General features: G+C 43.5%; 1 protein-coding gene across 7 annotated transcripts in view; it reads left to right on the forward strand.

Annotated features, from left to right (window-relative positions):
- KCTD1 (potassium channel tetramerization domain containing 1) overlaps positions 1-13647 on the forward strand; it is a 93918-nt gene extending 80271 nt beyond the window's left edge. For all 7 annotated transcript variants that reach the window (XR_014942599.1, XM_085537488.1, XM_085537487.1 and 4 more), the window contains 3 exons: positions 7862-8006; positions 10209-10514; positions 12607-13647. Coding sequence is in view for 6 of the 7 variants with exons in the window: in XM_085537488.1 (XP_085393614.1) it covers positions 7862-8006; positions 10209-10514; positions 12607-12765 (610 nt within the window). In the remaining variant the exon portion in view is untranslated. The remainder of the gene's footprint in view (positions 1-7861; positions 8007-10208; positions 10515-12606) is intronic.
- Positions 13648-22813: the final 9166 nt, after the last annotated feature.

Raw genomic sequence — 22813 nt, forward strand, 5'->3', positions numbered from 1 at the left:
GAACAACCACAGCCCCTTGGAAAGTTTAATTTGTTAGTTTCATGGCAGTGATTGTCTTTTGCAGGAGTTGGGATGCCCAGCTTGCAAAGTGTGATGCCTGCTTCCCAAAATAACCCGTTGCAAAAAGGCAGAGCTGGCAGTATTGTGGTGCTTCCTACATAGCGTACGCATGCCTAACTAAGGTCTCCAGAGTATCATTTTGCTGATACTTTTCAAAGGGAGAATGTTTTTTTTTTGCAAAGAATCTGTGTTTCTTAATTTCCAGTGATGTGGATGTGAGAGTTTAATGCTGAGCATCCTTTGATGTACAGAGGAAATACTGAGAGCAATCTCTTTGTGTAATCTGGGTTCATGGGGTTTATTGATAGGGCTGTGAAGGCTGCCAAGATGTTTTTAAGAAAGATAGACGGGCTTGGAGGAGAGCGGGTTGGAGCTAATGAGTTTGTTGCTTTTTCCCTAAACGTGCTCCCAAGATACAAGTTCTGCTTCAGTACTTTGCTGGCTGGGAAGGGGTTCAGCCTTCTGAGTACACAGATTGTCATGGCCTTTGGGATGTTGTGCCTTCACCAGTTTAGCTCCTTTCTGGCTTTTGGTATCGAACGATAAACACTCCAGTTCTGTTCCTATCCTCCATTATCTCTACTCACAGCAAACCTGGCCATCTTAAACATGATTAAAATATAATTCAGAAGTTATTAGCTAATTATGGCGCAAAGTACTTAATTTGCCATTGCACCCTAATAACTTAAGGTACTCCTGATAACTTGGTAATAACCGTATCATAAGCAAAAGGACACGGTTGCTAGTAACTTAATAGGCAGCTTCCCTCAAGATAAAACATAAATAACGCACCTCAATGAAATCGGATTCGAGCTTAGTAAAATTATCTTGGCAAGCAAAGAGAATATTTGTTAATTTTTCTGTGAAATGTTATCATTGCCAAGAAAACTTGGTTACAAAAAAGAGAGATGGAGAAAGTATTTGCATGGATAATTGATTTAACATTTCATTGGCTTAAATGATTTTAGGAAAAGTGGTTTTGATACGCACCGGAAAACTGAAAAGTTTTCCGGGACTTATTTGCAAGATATTGAGCACTGTAGGAGATGTGGGGCTTCAGGATTTGCAGCCTGCTCTGCAATAGATCTAGGGGGCTGTGGTGCTCTGTTGGAGATAAAGGACTAGGGATAAAGGATAACCTCTGTGGGACTTGTACAGCTGAAGTTTGTTGGGAAGGGGGGTCTGTGTTGTAGCAAAAAGGGCTTGGGGAAGTGCTCAGTGATGGGAAGCAAGCAGAACCAAAAGGGTTGGTGATAGATGTGATGTTTTGGGGAATATCAGCCGCTTTGGTGTCTGTGAGAAGGAGGAACTACACCTTGCCAAGAGTCCTGGGGATCACAGGGCAAGGGTCTCAGCTGGGAGACCACACTCAGCCGCATCTAAAGCTTGTCAGTTTGGCTGCCATGGTATTGAAAGCACTTTTAAAGCTCATACTTGCCTCGCCTTGTGTGAAAAAGTGAGTATTTGGGTTGCAGCCTGTTTCTCTTATCTGTCTGCGTCTCCTTGGTATACTGAGGAGCTGAGATGTACAAAGCAGAATGAAAAATTATCTGGTAAACAGAAACTCCTGGCCCATCACCCACGCTCCAGGATGATGCTCTGCTGGCTTCACCCTGGCTGCAGCCGTGCGCTGTGGGGAACGGCTTCTATCTGCCTGCATGTATCACCTGCTGGCTGTGAGTCACCAGCCACTGACATCCCAACCCAAGTATTTATCCCCTTCCTTTCTTAAACATCAATATTTCTACAAGAGATGCTTGGGTCTGGGTGGGTGATACTCCTGAGCGTCCCAGAAGGAGTCTGTGTCAGAGCCAAATCATTTAGTCAACTTCTGTATTTGAGCACTCTGAACCTACTACCTAGTACATAAAATACAGGGCGACTTGCTGTATGAGCTGTGTTTTGGAGTATACTTGTTACTTCTGGCTGAGCTTCCTCAGCTGCTTGGTTATTGGGGAAAATACAGGCTTTCATTTTTCTTGAGAAAACTTCCTTTTCAGACAAATTGATAAGGCCAGTGCTTTTGTTTTCTGGGGCCTTTGCCATCCATTCTTCAGTTCACCCTCATGTCTCCTGCCACCCACATGCCCCTTTTGCTTGGTGTTGCTCAGGTGCACATCCCAGCATCTCCACACTCATTTGTGGTATAGAAAGCTGCAACTGACTCTCATGGAAGTCACATTCCTGCAACATGACTGCATGGCGTTGAACAATTTATTCTCTTCCAGTTAATGCTGGTTTGTCCATGTGGGTTAGATCCAGTGACTGTTGGTTCTTTTTATTATATATCTATTTGCTGTCATCCTTGCTCCTGGTGCTGCTGCTGATCACATGGATTATAGCAAATCCCACAATTCACTGCTTTGTCTATGATGCATTCCTTCACGATGCCACCTCACTCATCATCTCAATCCTTCTGTTCCTCATGTGCTTTACTCTTCATTTAAGGCTATTCACCACCTCCCTATCTCAATTTCATCCAAGTGTTGTATGAGCCCCTTGCACTTGTCCTTACCCTCTCTTTTGCCTCCTTGCTCAGATAACAATAAGACATTTGAGGTGGTCTTCATGTAAATGATTCTGTTCTTGAATCTTTAGCAAATGTTTCCACAAGGATTTCCAGTCTCACTTCCACTCAGTATCTAGGATTTATCTGTTCTTTAAAATGCCAAGTAACATCTTCTCTTAAATCTCCTAAGACCTGGTGTTTTAACATCTCCTCCTGGACATCCTTTTTACTTGGTCTGCTTTGGTTCCTGCATTAATGCCTTTTCTATTGAAGGTTTAATAAGACTTTTGGTTTCAATACACTTTTCCCCAGTTACTTTTGCATTGCAATCATTGTATTCATGACACTTCTAATAACATAAGAGCTGCCTGTGCCAAGGAATTCCTGAGACTCATGGACATGAAACCTGAGATTAAATAGAAGGGGTATGAGATAAGAACAAATTATAACAGCGCTGAGAACAAGAGATTACAACAGGACATTTGGTTAAAGTGTGGCTTTCATAATGCATGTGTTAGTGAAAATTGCAAAGTTGCTTTCTTCTGTCATGCTTACGAGGCAACTTTTGTTATGCAGAGCTAGGAAGGGTGCAGAGTATTCAGTCACCAGGGATCCAAGTGACATGAGGTGTTCATAAAAAGATGGGCAGGTAGCGACTGCTAGCGTGGTCCTCTGAGACATGAACAGAAATGTTGTCAGTCTGCACTTGGCTAGCACAGCATTACTCCCTGATGTGGCCACCTCCTCGAACGTACTAGCTTCTAGGGGAGAGTGCAGTATTATGTAATTTAGACATACGAGGAAGTAAAATTAAATAGCCATGAGATGAGCATACCATTAAATAGATCTAATTTATAATGGACTCTTATGCAAATTGCCTTTGAGCGCTCAGAGAAAGAAAATGAAAAGAAATTAATAAGGACAATGTGGACTAAGAAGAAAAAAAAAAGTAAAAGCCTCTTCAAACTCACTGTCTGCACACCCTGGAGTCTTAAATAAGCATTTACATTAGCCACGTAAATGTAATGAGGAGATAGGAAAACCTGCGTTCGTTTTGTCTCTGTGGCCCACACCAAGTAAAGCATCAACTAAAATACTTCCTTTTTCTCCCATTTTTTCCTTTTTAAAATTCTCTGCCATGCAGTCATTTATTTGAAGAAGAGAGATGTGTTTCCATGAGTACTTTGCCCCTTGGTGTCAGAGCTCAGTGATTCCCAGGAGTGGGTGCCATGACACCAATGGTGGTGTGCCCATGCATCTCTGTCAGGCCACTGAAAGGGCTTTGCACAAGGAGTTGTTGCTTTTTTCCCAAGTTGTCAACCAAGGCAGAATAAGGAAAAGGAAAGATTCTTTTTTGTGTATAACAATATATGTAAATATTTGTATGTTCAGAGAGCAAGGTTATAAACACTTAAGCTGTGTATAACAGCCTTGCTGCAGCCGAGTGTATTTTTATATTCGATAAACAGGACTCGTCTCTGAAGTATCTGAGAAGTCCTGTAAGTGGTGTCACCTTCCCCTGTTTTTTATTGTAGAAACGCTCCTTTGCAAGCATAGGGCTGTGGGAACAAGGGTCCATGCAGTATTTTATAGAAGTAAAGCATTGGTTTCCTCAGCGTACCTTTGTTTTCTCCCCCCACTACACCAGGTTTGTGGCTGCACCTGTTTTGTGTCCTTAAAGTAAAACCCAGTTCTCTGATGAGAGCTGAGTTTTACACCAGTTATATTTTCAACCCTTGAAGCATTCGATTCTGACAGTGGATTATGATACTTAAAGCCATCCATGTTAATTATTACCCACTGGAGGTTGCACTTTCAACCCATGGGATGTTAATTTTCCTTATATACAGAAAATTCCAGCCTGTTAGCTTTAATTAAACATTTTTGAAGTATGTTGCCTTGTAAATGGACTACAGTTTTTCATCATTTACCCTTGGTATTTGGTTAGCTCTCCATATGATTATCACCGCGTTTTGCAAGCATCCTTCAAAACACTTTTCTGTTTGGAAATCCATTCAGCTCTTATGTGTTTGGCAGTGAAAAAAACAAACTTATATTTGTCTATCATCGGCTAAAGTTGTCTAGAAAGAGAGATGGAAAAACATCTTCCAGCTTTTCCTGGGAAGTGAAACAGGCCTCCACAGTCCCTTCTAATGCAGCCTGGTGTCACTTAAGCATTTGTAATTTCAGGTGGGACCAAGCAGAATGAAGAGTGACAGAGAGGAATGGGTTTCAGATATTACCTAGTGTGCAGAATGAGGTGGGACACAGTTTGCTGCTGGGCCTCTTTCAGTCCCATCCCCTCTCCTGGCTACTGCAGCAAATTCAGCTTAGGCCGCGCCACCAGCTTTGGGCACTCAGCTATCACAGGCCTTGCCCTGGAGGTCATGAAGCTCGAATTTGCAGTTCTCCATCTGAAAAAAACAAACAAAACCAACAGTTTTTTGCAGTTCCTTGGGTTTTTCTGCTGCTGGAAAGCAGCTGCTCTCAAAGGTGGCACTTTGTTGGCTCTCCCTCCCAGGCCAGCTGGACTGGCTCTCATGTGTTGGTACTGTCTGTGATTTTGTCAGAAGACTCCATCCTCTGATACTATCTTACTTTTCTCCTAAACGATTAATAAAATGAAGGCAAAAAGCCTAGAGGTTTTATAATACATAATTATAACAGTAATTTAGAACTGGGGTAACGCTGCAGAAACCAATTACGCTTTTCAGTAATGACTGACTTGGCCAAATGTATATGTTTTGTGTGTGAATTCTGTGATAGATTCCAAGACAACATGCTTGAGTATGGGGGAAAATTAAATCTAAATGCCTTACGTTTCCATAGACATAAACGTTGCTCATCCACATATTGAACAGGAGCCTGCATTATATGGCCTGTCACAGCTTACATTTTGACTGTTGGGGCAGGCAGTAACAAGTAGCAGTGGAAGAAAGCTTGAATTGTTCTAATCTAAAGGATAGCTTTGGGAAAAAAGGTGTTTTATTCTGCTTGGATCTGTCTGCAAAATGTGTTTAGTTTTTTATATCTTACGGTTTTTGTGCAACTTGAGTTGATTCTGAGTTTTAAATGGCCAGCTGAAGTTAATGGGTTTTTATTTCTTTCTTGGTCCTCACCCCTCCCAGCTAGTGAGAAGGAAGAGATGAGACCTATATTCTGTGCATGGGTAGAGGCTGGGCAATGAGTGGACTGAGAGCAGCCCTCTAGAGAAAGACTTGGTTTACTGGTGGGTGAAAAACTGGAGCCAGCAGGGTATGATAGCAGACTGGAAGTCTGGAAGTCTTCAGTCCAGATGGTCTGCATCAAAAGAGGGGTGGACAGCGGGGCCAGGGGAGGCAATTATTCCTTCTACTTTGTACTTGTAAATGCCAAGCTGGAGTATTCTGTTCAGGTCTGGAGCCCACAGCAAGGGGATGTAGAGCTGTTGGAGTGGTTCCAGGGGAGGTCCTTGAGGATGATCAGAGAGTTGGAGCACCTCTCCTACAAAAATAAGCTGAATGAGCTGGGTTTATTCCATCTGGAGAAGAGAAGGCTCTGGGGACACCTGATTGTGACCTTCCAGTACTCAAAGGGTCTACAGGAGAGATGAGGAGGGACTCTATCAGGAAGAACAGTGATAGGAGAAGGAGTAATGCCTTTAAACTAGAAGAGGGAGGTTTAGATTAGATTTGAGGAAGAAGCTCTTCACTGGACAGGCAGTGAGGTGTTGACACAGCTGCCCATAGAAGCTGTGGGGCCCCAACCCTAGAGGCGCTCAAGGCCAGGTTGGATGGGGCCCTGGGCAGCTGAGCTGCTGGGGGGCAGCCCTGCCCATGGCACGGGTTGGGACTGGGTGGGCTTTGAGGTCCCTTCCAACTTAAGTCATTGTATGAGAAAATGAACCAGAATGTTGGCTGCCTCTGAGCTACACTGAGTTTGGGTTTGGTTTTCTGTGAGGGCTCAAAGCAGCCTCAGGGTGGTGATGAGGAATGGTTGTTTACTCACATCTTCTTTTGAAAGGAAAACAGTGTGCTGTGGTTGTTCATTGTGCTTGCTGGATCTGTTTGTGAAAAGACAGCCGTGTACATTGCCTGTGTCACAAGCTGAGTGTGATCGAGGAAAAACAGTGCCTGTGCCTCACCTAGCTCCGTGCTGGTGTCCATTGATGTTATTGGCTGTTCCTTAGCAAAATGCATAGGATTTCTCGTGTTGTCTCACAAATCAGATTGGGTATGTTAAGACAAGAGCTACATACGAATGAGCCTTTTCATTAAAACAATGAAAGCACAGAATCTGCACAATATTGCAGAATGTAACAGCTTGTGACAAGGCTCTAAAATCATGCCCAAGAGTGTCAGTAGTATTTCATGCAAAGTGTCCACGTGACGTACCACAAGTTAGCTATTTTGAGACCATTTTGTTTACAGTTCTTTGGAGGGGTGGGTGGTGACGTGAAGGATCAAAAACTACCTCCATATGCACGTATAGGCATGTAAACATGCACTCCCAGTCAGACACATCAGTCACTGCTGTTGATTTCACTGGGAAACGGCGAGTGACTCAGGAGCCGTTTGCAAACACCTCAGCACAAAAGCACGGCGTGCATTTCATGTTAGTGAGGCTGACGTTTTGTTCCCAGTTTTCAGCCCTTCCCATTGCTCCGACTAAATCGGGTTTGGTGAGGAACACGTGTAGAAAGTGTATGTTCAGCCAGCAACTGGTGCAAGCTCTTTTAGGAAGCGGAAACTTTCTGGGTGATCAAGTGGTCTCTAAAAGCTGAGTTGTTTCTTCTGATTATTTTAGAGCCTGGTGATTGATTGATACTTGCCACAAACAGTTGGGTTTTACTGTGAAATCATTACCTTATGTTGAAACATGATAACTTTTTCATCCTTAGCTGCTTATTCTTACAATGTACTGTCCCCACAGTTGTGCTGCTCTAAGCGTTGGCTGCAGTAAATGGCATCCAAAAGGTGACCTGGGTTTAAAAGTAAATTAATAATACAATATAAATAAATAAAAAGATTTTCCTGAATGCAGTTTTCAAACCATATCAAGTTCACCATTAAGTGCTTTCCCAGAAAGCACTGATGAAGCTGATGGAGGAGACTGGTGCAGCAGAGTGGGATGGGGTCTGCTGGTGTAGCCATTGGGAGATATGTCCTGAATGGGGTCTGCTGTTGAGAGAGATGCTCAAAATACTCAAGGGTTGTCCTCTTATGAGACAGGGCTTTGGGCAACAAGTTTTCCCAATCACTGCCAAGCCACACATGGTCTGACCCTGATGTTTGCCTCTTGTTTCCTCTGCAGAATCGGCAGACTCTTTGATGGCACAGAGCCCATCGTCCTCGACAGCCTCAAGCAGCATTATTTCATCGACAGAGATGGGCAAATGTTCAGATATATCTTGAATTTTTTAAGAACATCAAAACTCCTCATTCCTGATGATTTCAAGGTGAGATTTCAAAGGATTTGGATATTTTGCAGGTACTTTGGTAAAACAAGAGTCTGATGTGTGATCAAACCAGAGTCCTAGACAGGGGGCACTGCTGGAATATGGTGCTTAATTTCAGGTGCTTTGCAAAACTAAGTGTGGGGTTGCTGCCATGGCATCTGTCAGGCTTTCCTAGAGTGGCATCATGGTTAAATTATCCCCTCCTATCTGTAGTGTAATGGAGCAACCTTGCCGTATTTGACCTAGGGAAATTAAAAGTTATAGTATACCGAAGGATACAGACAGGATGTTGGAATCTGTAAGCAGCTACTCATGAACCTTGCTGGATACTTGCCTTCTCATCTTCTCTTATGGTTCTCTCCTGATTGCATCAACTCCTGCTTCCACACCCATGCTGAAATTCAGAACATTGTGTGGGAATCATAGTATTGACAAAACAAACAGCACACACGGTAATATTTGAGCATTAAGTCATAGACTGTTTTCTCCCCCAGATTCTTGGTTGTGTGTATACTAGCCATTTAATTTTAGAGCTTTAGAGAAGTCAGGGATGAATAGTTCTACGTTTCTTATTTAATCTTTATTAGATATTCTGCTTTTCTCTTTTTTAATAACAAAGTAAACTGGTGATAGTTCACCTGTCAGGCATCAGCCTGCAGATGCACAGCGTCAGACAGTGTGCTTGCAGGTATATCAGGTATATTGGTGTAGCTGTGGTGTCAGTGTAGTGAGCGCTGGAGACAACAGTTGCAATTAGAAGAGATTTTAATTGTTATTTATGAATGCACATCAGTGTAGCTGGCTGTGCCATCGGGTCACTGTAGGACATACAGCAAGTCAAACTGAACAGAAGAGGTGCTGTGGAAGGGTTAGAGCGGTTCACACAGCAGTGCAGTCTTTTATCTTCTGTATCTGAGACATTTTGAGGTGTTTGGGTCATAAAGGGTGTGAAGTTGAGTTCAAGAGCAGTCTTTGAATTTCTGCTGCAGAGGTGCACTGCTCCCATGCATGACAAGGGCAAACCTGCCTGAATAATGTGGGAGTTTAGAAATAGCTGATAAGCGTCATACCCCTCTTTTGAAGCCTTAGAATGGCATTGTGCCGCTCTCTGCTCTTGTCCTGAAGGTAATCAGAAATACAGAAGGAAAAGCCGCTTTCCATGCAGTGCTGCATATGCAGAGACCTTTAGCAGCATAAATACACTGTGGCTCTGATGGAATTAAAAATGTTAACTTCTGACCCTCTCCACTTGTGCTGCAAGTCGCCTGAAACATAAGTGCTTAAAGTGAACTGCAACACTCGTTTATTTAGAAATGTACGGGTTAGATTAATTTTTCATTGGACATTAAGACGTTTTCTGAGTATGATTTAGGTTTCCTGTGTTCATCAAGTATTCAGCCAGTAGCTGAAATTTAGGGCTGTATTGACTGTTACCCTTTGGTCTGCCCGTTCCTCTGCCTTGCCACATTCTCTTGTATTTCTTTTTCTCTATATAGATGTTTTCCAAATTGTCTTATGGTCTTAAACCTAGAAGATCAAGAACGTTTTTTAATGTAAAATTCAGTAACAGACAAAGTTCAGACTGTCAGGTATAGCTATGCTTAGAAATGCATTCTTTCTGCTCTGGTGTTTGAGATGATGTAGTAAACAATACTGTTAGCAAAGTGGAGAGGTATTGAAAAATACTTATTGTTTTAAAATGCAGTTATATTGCAATTTATTATGCAAATATCTTAACCATTTTGCACTGAACCAGTGCGGGCTCCCTCATTTACATTCTCATACCTGTTACAGTGCCTGCTAGTATTGCTGTAAGACACAGTAGATCCTAATGATGAATTTTCTGAATCCTGATTGAATTCTGTTCCATCTGTTTAATAAGGTCATTATCTTATGACATCACTGTGGGGATAAAGATAGAGGGAAAAGTGGAATGTGACTGCCTGGGTTATTCCACAGCATGAGCAAATGTACCTTCCCCCTTCCCTCACAAATGCTGGTCTGTTTCAAGTGGCTGATGTTTTTTTTTTTCTTATTTTTTGCTTGCACTGTTATTTTATTACACCTTCCTACACAGTAATTACAAGCTACATCTGAAGGGTTCCAGATCTAGAGCAATGTTAGCCTGAATAGCCATATACACTAAGCAGTACGTTAGCACTGCCTCTTTCCTAACTGTGCATAGCAATGTCTGTCTTTCAGGACTACAGTTTGTTATACGAAGAAGCAAAGTATTTCCAGCTTCAGCCCATGCTAGGAGAGATGGAAAGGTGGAAACAAGACCGGGAGAGTGGCCGCTTCTCAAAGTCTTGCGAATGCCTGGTGGTGCGTGTTGCCCCAGATCTCGGTGAGAGGATTACGCTGAGTGGCGATAAGTCGTTGATAGAAGAAGTGTTTCCAGAAATTGGTGATGTGATGTGTAATTCTGTCAATGCCGGCTGGAATCATGACTCAACGCATGTCATCAGATTTCCACTGAATGGATACTGCCACCTCAACTCAGTTCAGGTAGGAAAGAGATTACCGACCCGGTGCTTGTGGGCTGATGTGTTTCTCTCTCATCTCTGGGAAGTTTCCATGAACAAAACCAGCTGGAGGCTCTGAGCTGGTTACTTCTGTGGGTTATGGCTGCTGTCTCAACTTCTTACGCATCATCACCAAATCTCTTTGCAAAACAAACTATGGTAGTTAAAAACTTGCTTTTAACACCTTGAAGTGGGGCATCCAGGTGGGACTTTGGTGTTTCAGTGAGACCATCAGGTGATGTGCAGTGTGAAGAATTCTTATAGAGCACTAAGAGGGAAGTTAACACAAGTGTGGTAAAAACTAGTTACCCAAGCCTTTTGCATCTGATAATGAGCTCCCTAAATGTGTCTTAAATGAATGTTCCTTGTTACCATATGCTTGCTACCTGAGTCCTGCCTCCAGGTAGCAAAATGCTGTTCCCCTTTTCTGATGGAGAGGAGGGCTAAGCATGGCAACACACACTGAAGGCCTGTGGGGTGCTGCATATGTGCTAGTGCAACACATGAATATGGACAGATCTATCTGAACTATCAAGATGTGGTTAATGCATGCTATGCTCAGACAGTTGTGTCTCTTACTGGCCCTGTGGTCATGTTGAAACATCAAAGTTGTTTTGTCATAGTGACTAATGCAAATTTAGAACACCTCTACATGCAAGATTATAACTGAAAAGGGATATGAATTTCAAGGAGAGGTATCTAGCCACACGTTAGATGAGAGCTGTCAAAGCAGTTTTATCCTTCAGTAGTTCAGCATTTGTCCCGATATTTATGTTTTTATCACACAAATAAGAATTTCCAAACCTATTTTATGACAAAAAGTAAAAGGGGCAAAACATACACAGACTTAAGACAGATGATGATCCCATGCTGATGATACCACATCTTCCATTTTTGGCAGCCAGAACCGTCTCCTCATCCCCAAAACAGTGTGATGTAGGACAGGGACTATTCGCAGACCTGGAGAGGGAGGCGTAGACTTGGTGATTAGCCCAAGGCTGAGCTAGATTCCTGACCCATCGCATTTTTTTCCCAGGACCTAATTTCTCCGGCTGTATTTTCCAGTGGCTTGCACTGAGACATGTTTAGGGAATGTAGACTTAATGTTGTTAAAAGTTAAAGATCACGTTAAACAAAAAATTGCTCTGAAGTTTTGATGTTTGTTCTCCTACTTCTTGAGATTTGTCTGCTCTTTAATTAACTGTATTTTGGAAAGACATTTGCTGACCTGAAGCAGTGCATGTAAAAGCATGGCGTGCCTTGTAGTTTTAAGCAATTTAAAGCCCTACTTGCTCCTCCCTCTTCCCCAACCCTCCCCTTGCAAGCCAGTGCGCTAATTGCTGACATGTCTAGGACAAACACTGTATTCCCCTGCCTTCAGGTGTGTGAAGAGAGCAGTGAGAGCAGTTGGTAGCAGAAAGGAGCCCTGCAAAAGTCTCCACCTGAGCTAAACCTCAGTGGGGTCTTGTCCTTCTGGACAGAGGTCCCGTGTCTCCTACTGGTGAGAGACAATGAAGCCCTGGCAGCAGAGGAGACAGGCATGGAAAGAGAAAAGTAGCAGAGTCTAAGTAAGGTTAAGAGCGCAGGAGTTGCAGGAAAACTTAATAACATAGTGAAATCTTGGTGTGGAAGGAAACTTGGCTCTTGGATGCTCTTGGCAGTCTGCTGCCAGGACCTGAGCTCTTTGCACCATCTGCCTGCTGTGTGAACTTCATGGGTGCATGCCCTTCAGTTTCATGGGCCTTCTCTCTCCTCTCTCCCCTCCCCTCCTTTTCTGTACCTCACCCCACCTTCCCTTCCCTCTTCACTTTTCCATTCCCTTCCCTTCCCCTATTCTCCTCTTCCCTGCCCTCCGCTCCCACTGGAGGCAACACTCGGGTTGTGAAGACGAAGGAAAGTAGGTAACTAGAGGGAATTACTTAGTTCCATAATTATAGTTAGAAGTTTCCAGTTTTTACCACTAGTCTGAATACAGGCACAGATGTTTGCAGCTGTGGTTGGTTCTTTAGTCTTTATAAGATGCGGACAGTTCTACTCATTACTTACACCTTGCTGTTTGCTTCCTCTTCTTTTAGGTCCTTGAGAGGTTACAGCAAAGAGGATTTGAGATTGTTGGCTCGTGTGGAGGTGGGGTGGACTCTTCCCAATTCAGTGAATACGTACTGAGACGAGAACTCAGAAGGACATCTCGTGCACCCTCCGTCATTCGAATAAAGCAAGAGCCTCTGGACTAAAATGGACGTGTTTCTTTATGCAAAAAACAAAAAACAAAAGAAACAAAACAAAAAAAAGAAAGAAAGGAAAAAAAAAAAAAAAAGAGAGAGAGAGAGGAAAAAAGGGGGACGTTTCATGTGCAGTTTGGACTCCAAACAAGTCCTGGAAGTAAAACTGAATAAAAGACACATTTATATCAAATATAGAGACCACACCTGAATTCATATGGGAACACTTGGAATAGTAGTAATAATAAAAACCTCAAGGTGTAGAAGAAAACACAAACGCACACATATATATATGTACGTGCATACATATATATATGTATGTATACATCAAAGGGTAGGAAATGCAATGACAAACAAGTGGTAGATGAGGTTGGTGCTGTGTTGGCCATTAAGTGTCCTAAGCCTTCCTTGGGCCCACTTAACGGTGTACAAGCCATTACCATGGGGGGATTCGTAGACAGCTCTTAACACATTTTCCATTGCCAAGCACTCATCCACTTTTTAATGTCTACGCACCCTGATTCAACTCTACTTGCATATGGAGGTTTATGTCTGTCTTGTAGAGGTGGATGGGCAGGTGTTCAGGAGGTGACCATCCATTGCATTGAAAAGCTACTCCGATGAGATTTAAAATGTAGTTTGTACAGAAGTCGCACACGTTTTGTCTGCCCTCACAGATGTGAAAGCTTAACTTTTCTTTTGAATGAATTTTTTGTTGTTTTATTATTTTTTTTTTTCTGTTTTGTTTTGTGTTTTGTTTTGTTTTTGTTTTTTTTCCAAAGGGGGCCAGAATAATGAATATTTGGTAGAGACGCTCTGGTTTGAATCTGCTGCTTTCCTACAATTTTTCAAATTTTATAATGTATTAAATACAATAAACTCTGTTTAAAGTAATAAGGGTCTGATTTCAGCCAGCAGGAGCAGAGAGGTGGGGTTCAGCTCCCTGCGCTCTGGCACAGTGCAGAGAGATGAAGGCAGCAGGCGCTGTGTGGGCATCGTGTTTTGGGGTCTTCCTTCATTGCTGTCCTTAAGATTTGTCCTGGTTTGAAGAGCCAAGCTCAAAAAAACAACACCAGTCCAGCCCGGGGAAACCCATCTGAAATGGATTCCTGAGTTGTCAAGTGTTGATGCAGCAATGCTTGCATTGTTCCCTCCAACTAAAGAGCTGGCAGCTTCCATTTTCAATGACCTTGCCCCGCTGCATGTTAACCAACCTGTTTGTTTTCATGCCATTCATTTCCCTTGTTCAGAACCAGTGTTCTCCCTAATAAGTGAGCCCACCAGCTCCTCATGCAGCACCGTGGCTGGCAGCAGGCAACGGGTGAGTCCTGCAAGGCCATCCTAGAGCCACACCACAGCCAGCCCAACTCCATGAGGCCACTACATGGCCCTCTCCCAGGGAGATGCTTCTGCCACATGAGATGCACCAGCAACCACTTTCTTTCCTCTGAAGTACCTTTTTATGCAATAGTCCATAATATGACCGTGTGCTCATCCCGGTATGAAAGTTTCTATCGCAGCAATGGTGCTGGCATTCCATTCATTTTGGCGACGCTTTGCTATTTATTTAAGAAAAGGAAAAAGAAATTGTTAAATACATGTAATAAGGTTTTTAATAGAGTCTGATAACTCAAAGCTACCTTTTTTTTTTCTGTTTTCCATTAATATTTTGTCAGAGGGCGTACTTAAATAGCTCTTTGGCAGCACCTTTCAATGGGGCTTTGAAACTACTGAGATATGGAAATGGGTGGAAGGGGGGACTCCATAAATGAAGATACATGAGCAGGTTATTGGGTCTCCAATGTGACGCTGATCTGTCTACTCACAGTACTGGAACAGCTGCCTCACTGAAAGTCCTTGTCTTCAATCAGCAGCAAATAGTCCTCTTACCAAATAAATGCTTGCTCTTCCTACCCAAAATTTGGTTGTTAGTCTACATAGAAAAGTTAAAAAAATAATAATAGTTAAAAACAATACAAAACCTCTGGGAAATAAATACTTTGAACATCTCTTCAGACTTACTGGAAGTCAGCAGTGTTGACCTGAAGCCAGTCATGTGGGCTGACAACGCACTGCCCAGTACTGGCATGAGCTGATATGCTGTTCTGGGGATGGTTTGCTGCAGAAATCTTTCATGCTCCCCAGCTGCAGCCCTGTGTGCAGCTGAGGACAAGTTTCCATCTGTTGAGCCCAGAGGTGCTCCTAGATTCAGCCCTGCCAGCCCCCCATGCATAAGTATGGGCCTGGACTTGGTGCAAGCTGGAGGGGCAGACGGTCTGGGAGCAACGTCAGCCCCAAAATTGGCCTCATGGTGCTTTGAGTGGGAGATGTAGGCAAAAGAGGCACTCACTTGATGTTCACCCCACTTTTTACGATCTGTCGTACTTGTTGCCTTGCTCCCAGAGCAGAAGGCTGTGCTTAGCGGTCAGATGTGCTTGCTCTATCCATACCTGTACAAGTTGATAGCACCAAGGCCACCTCAGTGCTCCGTGTGGCCCCTGGATGGCCGGGTGGCCTCCCACCAAGGCCACGTGCATTGCTAATGGAGCCATAAATCACCCTGTGACCCTGGACGTGATTGTCACTGTGATAACGGTGTGGCCACAAAGTCAGAGGTCATAAGTAAACACAGCCAGACTCGCAGCAAACAGTACAGAGCAGCGAGCTGGTCTCAGAGAGGCAGCGAGGCTGGTTCTGGGTACAGCCCTGGCTTCTCACTGAACGTTTTAATTGTTCTTCAGAAAAAAAGGATCAGCAGACAGGAAGGGAGGTGAAAAAAGAAGAACCAGACTGCAGTCAGCTCTTTCCTGGAGGTCAGTAGTTTTGACGGGACTTTAGGGAAAAAAACTTGATTTTAGGGGGGTGAGAAAAGCACTTTCCTTGACCACTGGGCTGTTCTGTTGGTTTTTTTTCCGGAGAAATAAAAACATTTATTTCCATCTGTCGTTTCTTGACTGCAGAGTTCTATATTATGAATTATTTCTACAGACAACTGGTATTTGTATGTAGGCATTCTTGCTGCCTGAAGTTTATTTACAGTGGAAATGAAACCAAGACAGCCTCAGGGCCTGTAGACCGGTTGCTTTTTCTCAGACTTGAGTTTGAGTGGTTTATTATTTCTCGAGGGTCCAGAGGCATCACCACCACCAAAAATCAATACGTTGCATCAGGTCCTGGTGTTGGCTTTGGCTGCCACCTCATTGACCTGGTTATTGAAGACCCCGAAACTGGCTTGGCACTTGTGATCCCCCATTTGAGATTAAAATTGTTAAAGTCTCATCAATTAAAGTCACGTCTCTCCTCCACCCCCCCATAAAAAAAGAAAATAAAAGAAGAAAAAGAGAGAATGCAGGCACACAGCACAAACATACATCCCCTTTAAGCTACAGTTAGTGCTGTTAGCTGGTAACCAGAATGCTAATGTCTGTGCTGGGGAGAACACTGATGTCAAACCCAAAAAGCTTTCTCCGTGTGCATGGGAGCGAGCTCCCAAACAGGGGTGTCCTTCTGACAGATGGGAAAAGACCTGTGTTAAAGTTTTAGGCCACTGCTCCTTGTCCTCTCACTACACACCACTGAGAATAGCCTGGCCTCTCAAAATCTGGAAGGCTCACATTAAAAACATGTATTGCCAGATAACAACTAAAATTAGCTGTGTCTTCCTCTCATTTCTTTCCTCAGCTCAGGAAGGTTCATTTTCTCCTTCTTGACAGTAGGCAGCTCTAGAGTAATAATTTTGGCCCTGCTGCCATACTTGGATTCTTCAAAGCATCGTGTGAGCCTGCAGTTGAGCATCTCCCTATCTGTAAAGGCAAAAATCAGCAACACACTCCTCTTATGGCTGGGGGACTCAAGAAGGTTGGTTTCCAAATACCTGGATAGAAGCTGTGCTCCAGGGTTCCCATGCAGCTGCCACCTCGCCTGTCACAGCACCTCTACAGAATGGAAAGAGGCTGGAGTCAGTGAGGTGCTACGGCACACTGTTTTAAGGCTGAGCATTGTTCAGATGCCCAAATAAGCCTGAACACCTCCAGAGATGGGGCATCCATAGCCTCCCTGGGCAGCCTGTGCCAGCACCTCACCATTCTCTCAGTAAAAATACTCCCCCAACATCTAATCTAAATCTCTCCTCCTTTAGTTAAAAACCATTCTCACTTGTCTTACAATTATCTACCTGCATAAAAAGTTGATTTCTCTCATGTTTATAAATTCCCTTTAAATACTGAAAGGCTGCAAAGAGGTCTCCCCACGAGGTCTCCCCGCAGCCTTCTCTTCTCCAGGCTGAACAAACCTAATTCCTTCAGCCTGCCTTCATAGGAGAGGTGCTCCAGCCCTTGGATCATCTTCATGGCCCTCCTCTGGACCCTCTCCAACAGCTTCACATCTTTCCTGTGTTGAGGGGGGCTCCACACTCGGACACAGTACTCCAGATGGGGCCTCAACAGGGCAGAACAGAGGGAGTCAATCCCCTCCCTGTCCCCACTGGCCACCCCCCTTCTGATGGAACCCAGGATGTGATGGGTTTTCAGGGCTGCAAGCACACACTGCTGGCTCATGTGAAGGTTTTCATCAGCCAGGATCCCTAAGTCCTTCCCGGGACTTAGCAGGCTGAAGTTCTTTACCACAGAACTTGGGTATTAGAAGGGGAAAACAAAAACCAGCCACAAAATACCCTGGTGTATTTTGTGAAAGTATTTTGTGTTGCCGATAGAACAATCACAGCCAAACCCCAAGACATGCCACAATGGCAGGAAGGCCATCAGCTCAAGGCGCTGCCATGCAGCAGGGCACAGCAGACTCCTGGCTTGAGTTGCTCTAAAATCTCAATGGCAGCACCAGGAAAGCAGAGTTAAACCCTCCCAGATGATCTCTCTCCTGGCACATTTGCTCATCCCGTAGTTGTAGCCTTTAGATGAGAGGTTTGTAAACTGCAGCAACGTATCAGCTGTAACCAGCGCTGCTATTCCAGGAGAAAGCCGCTCGGCTCAGGGACAGCTGCGTGCAGAAAAATTCTCTTCTGATGCATTATTGATAGATGTAAGTTAAAGCCATAGAGCTTGCAGCTTTATCAGGCAATATCTACTAAATCCTGGAAGCATGTAAGATAACCTAAATGTAATCTACTGCATACCAGCTCCTTCAGTGATGGATAGCACAACAAAAGCAGGACTAATGAAAAATTAATGAAAACAGTTACTTCCATAAGAAAAATGATCTGTTTTCTCCCACCTTTGTATTGATTTTAACTGGCCCTGTAATTGGAAGTGTATAATTTTTTCCTAAGGTGAAGAGGATTGGGGGCAAGGGAGAGTGAGCGTATAATTCTATTCATGTTTGTGACATACTTTCAGGCTACGAAAACAAAGCGTTTTCCTTAGGATGCTGAAGCTGCCTGTGAATGCAGACTTCAAGCATATTTTCTCAGCTCAGGCACACTGCCACGCTGCTTGCCTGAAACCAGATATCGCAGAGCAGAGTGCTCTGAGTGCTTTGAAATCCAGTGAGGGAGCACAGCAGAGCAGTAGTGAAGAGAATCAAACACAGCGCACGGAACTCAGCGATTTAACATGTTGCATGCATTCAAGTTCATTTCTGATCAATCTTCCCCTTTCTGGGAAGGAAAAATCCTCGGGTTGCTCTTTGGAGAGTGAATGGGAATGACCTGGAAGCAGGTTAGTCTTTCTAACCTTAATGATCGTACAATTCTGTTCCCTGGAGTTTATCAACAAAAAGGTGGACGTGGCACAGAGTGACGAGGCCTAAAGCAGACACAGGCATGGGCTGATGGTTGGACTAGCTGATCTTATTGGGCTTTCCAACCTTCATAGCAGGGGGATTTAAACTAGATGATCATTACAGTCCTTTTCATTCTATGTATGACTCTATGAGATTCTCTATGTGCTCAAACCCATGGCACCACCCCGCTCACCGGCCCAGCAGTGAGATTAACACAATGAATGGGTCAGCTGTTCTCAGTGACCAGTGCTGGTGGTTGCCCAAATCCATCTGATCTACAACCCCAGGTCTATTTTAGATTAAAGTTTTTACCTGCTTAATGTTAATAAATCCATTAAGTTCAGAGGCAAAGGTAATAAATCAATCGGAGTAGGATATACTTTGTTTTGGTAGGAAAAAGTGTTTCTCAAAATGTTTAGGAAAAATGCTTCTTTCCCATTGCCCATTGTGTATGAATGAGTCTCATTCATGGGGAACCGATGGCCACCACTTAAAGGTGCCTTCCCCAGATAATGGGTGAGTTCTGTGAGCGCAGGGCTAAAAACAGAGTATGGGAGGAAGAGCGCTGTGTAAACAGAGAAGGATCCTTATGTGGCTATAAGTCTTAAGCAGTGTTTAACAAGCACACCATAAAGGAAGCATTTAGAGTCACTGGCAGCTCTGGTGTTAGGTTTGTATTTTGTCTGCTTAGAGGTGGTATAACACAGGAATGGCAAAGGGTAACGGCAAGCAAAATGTTCATCAGATGAGTTGATTAGCATGAACTTTTCACATAGCAAGCTACAGAGGGAGAAGAACAGTAATCTGAGTGACAATGCATAGAGGAGAAAATGCTCCTGACTGCCTCATCTAAAGATGAAACAGCTACATGTGTTACTGAGAAAGCACACAAATACAAAACCTGGCCAGCCACTCAGTGTAGTGTGAAGAAAGAGAAGACAATATGAAAAAGCCTGTTTTGTAAGAGTTCTCATTATCTCCTTCTTCCAACATCACTGTGTTAATCATAGAACCATAGAATCATTTGAGTTGTAGAGGATCCTTAAAGGCCATCTGGTCTGATAGATTGTACTGATAGCTGGGGTTGCCATGACCCAGGTACAAGACTTCGTTTAAATTGAACCTCATGAGGTTCACCTGGGCCTACTGCTCTAGGTCCCTCTGGATGGCATCATGTCCCTTGGGTGTCAATGGCACCACACAGGTTGGTGTCATCTGCAAACTTGCTGAGGGTTCATTTTATTTCACAGTCAATGTAATTGATGAAGATGTTAAAGAGCTCTTCTCTCAGTACCGACCCCTGAGAGACACCACTTGTCACTGATCTCCATCTGGACACTGAGACATTGATCACTGCTCTCAGGGTACAACCTTGTAACCAATTCCTTGTCTGTCAAACAGTCCTCCCATGAAGTCCATATCTTTCCATTTTTTAACTACAATATCAGTTTCTTACTTGGCCTTCCCTTCCTTCTTTCTTGCTCAACACACCCTACATATTGTAAAAATTAAAAAAATTAAACAGTATAATGATCTTTTTTATCATTATTTTTCCCAGAAAAAAACATTATTTATAGCTAATGATTTTTCTTAATATATGAATAAATTCTGTGCGGTTATTCAATCCCTTGCCAGTCTCTCTTAAGTTACGCCATTTGTTTCTGGCTCATAGAAGGTCTTGTATCTTTTACAAGTGAGACATCATTCTGCTCTACTCTGATTGTATTATCTGGAGTTTTAATTCTGCCATCTGCATTGCTTTTTCCAACCAACAGAGCTGTTCTACAATGTTTTTATTCTTATTTTTTTCCCATAAGGGAACTGAATGGGGATTTGGTCCTACCAGGGGTTGAAAGCCATTGGGTTCCAGTGCTGAGCTTGATGTAATAAACTATATTTTAAGCATTATTCACAGAAGGTTTGTGAACAGCCAAGCTATGGCTCATAACTGCATGGCATTGTTCCTGAAGAATGGGCAAGTGATCAGCAGAGCACTGAGAAAGATCGACCCAGTGCTCCTCATGGGTCTTTTGTGGGGACCCAACATGGGAAGGCAATGAAAATGTCCTTCATGTTGGTACTTTAGAAGTTCAGTCTTCATTTCAGTGGAACAGTCACAATATAACTATGCATGTATTTCCATACTTCTCTAATCAAAGACATGGGTGCCTAAAGGAAACAGAGGAGAGGAGACACCACGGGAAGCTTCTCCAACAGTGTTTGTTTTTGCTGAGCTTTTTGTTTGTTTTAATGATGGTAAACTGTCAGGCTAAATATTGATTTCTCAGCTTTGAAAACTGAAGACATAGCATCTTCTTCTGCCTTGTTCTCAGTATGTTTAAGAAGAAAAATCGCTCCACGACCACATTTTCCCCTATAAAAATGTGAGCAATTAACACAGCAGGTTCTCAGTTCAATATGTATAATTTATGGTAAAACGTATGTAATTGCTTTGGCAGGCAGCAAATGCACCAACATTCGCATAAACCTTTTTATGAATCCATATGTAATGCAGGGTGCTGATGGATTATTACTACGGCAAGATGTCACGTTAAATAACTGATGCAGACGTACAGTAGCAAATTACTGTTTTTGCCATTTTCATTAAAAAAAGAAAACAACGAAAGAATTATTCCCATCTCCATTATTTACTGAAGAATTTTGTAATGCACTTTACTGCTGGAGCATCTGGGTGTATTAAACTGAAAAATTCAGTATCACATTATGCCAAATTGCCCACAATGGACAGCTGCCTCATGTCATCATTCTTAGAAGGCCAAAACATGCTTCCAGAATGTAAGGCACTTGTCTCCTCCAGTCCCCAAGGCTGCTGTGGCTGGTGGGCATTCACAGAATAATAGAATTACCCAGGTTGGAAAAGACCTTGAAGATCATCAAGTCCAACCGCAGCCTAACCATAGTGCCCTAACTCTAACAACCCTCTGCTAAATCATTCCAGCCTGGGGAGAGGGCACTGGGATGGAAGAGAGCTTCTTGCCACGTAGGCCATGGCCAAGCAGGAAGGCCAAACGTCCCCAAGCGGAGGAGAGAGGGCAGCAAGAGTAGGAGAGGCCAACACCACATTCCCAACTGCATACTCATGGACCTGGTTCAGAACATGGTGACAGAGTCCTGTTCTGTGCCTATTCATGATGGTCTGGGTCCATGGGACCTCTTGGGTTAGCTCAGGAGCCTCTCAAGCTGCTTGCTGCCAGATGAACACAAGCCATGGCAGGGTCACAGGAGTGGCACACTGTAGCAGTTCCAAAGCCCCTAGAACAAGGGTACTCCCACTCGCAGGGATCAAAAGAGGAGGGAGGTGTATTGAGGCAAGGGGCCTGCTCTGACTGCTTTACTTTGTGAAGTCCAGTAGGAAGCCACAAAGTCCAAGTCCATCCCCTTCATCCCCAACCCCAGCAGCTCTTGTGTTTCTGTCACATTTTTACATCAGTGTTTCTCCACTCTTTTCACATCTTCTTCAGATTCTCCCTGATCCCAGACTGGATTTTCCCATTCACTTTCCCACCTTTTTTATCTTCCTCTTCCCTTAACCCATTTTTCATCATCTCCTTCTAGTTGCCTGTTTTCTTTCTTCTCCTATAATCCTGTACATTTGGATAAATTTCATTTGGACTGTTTAACATAACCACTAGATTTGTGTTTTAGCCTTGCTCTACAAGTTAAAGTCTCCCTTTTCTATCACCTTCAGCTTTTTCTCCTCTCTCTTAATCTAGGCCAAGGCTGACAGACTTGGGATCCAGCTCAGCTTCAGTGGGAAACCTCACCAGTGATTTCCATAGGAGCTGGTGAAAAACATCAAAAATGTCCCAATAGGAGAAGCTAAAACTAATTTTCTGGCTTAGTACATGGCCAGCCTTCCCAGGCTTCTCCATGCCTCCAATACCCTGCAGCTTCAGCTGGATGCGTAGGTAGAGAGGACAGGCATTTTGGAAAGCAAGGCTCTTTTCCTTAGGTTACATATCCAGCATGTCAGAGCAGGGACTTCACCTCTGGCAAGTCTTTGCTAGGCATCACGTGCAGTCCTTGCACTACATTTTTATCTATCAGCAGTACCTTGGGAAAGAAGGAAAAGATCTTTTTTTTCCCTTTCAACTCATTTCTAGGGGCAGCTCTTAGATGACCACTTGTTCCTGGCAAGCTAGAAGTATACATCCCATTGATCTACACAGCACACTCCCATGCTGTCTGGAGGTGGTGTCCATCCTGTGGATGTGCTGTGGCTTTCCCAAATCATAGGCAATGGCAGGTGATGCCCCTCACTCACAGACCACGTTTAAAACCTGTAATATGTGTTCACTGCCAT

Source organism: Coturnix japonica, chromosome 2, assembly GCF_054131305.1.
Source record: "Coturnix japonica strain WE chromosome 2, WE-NBRP24, whole genome shotgun sequence".
In the NCBI taxonomy this organism is placed as follows: Eukaryota; Metazoa; Chordata; class Aves; order Galliformes; family Phasianidae; genus Coturnix; species Coturnix japonica.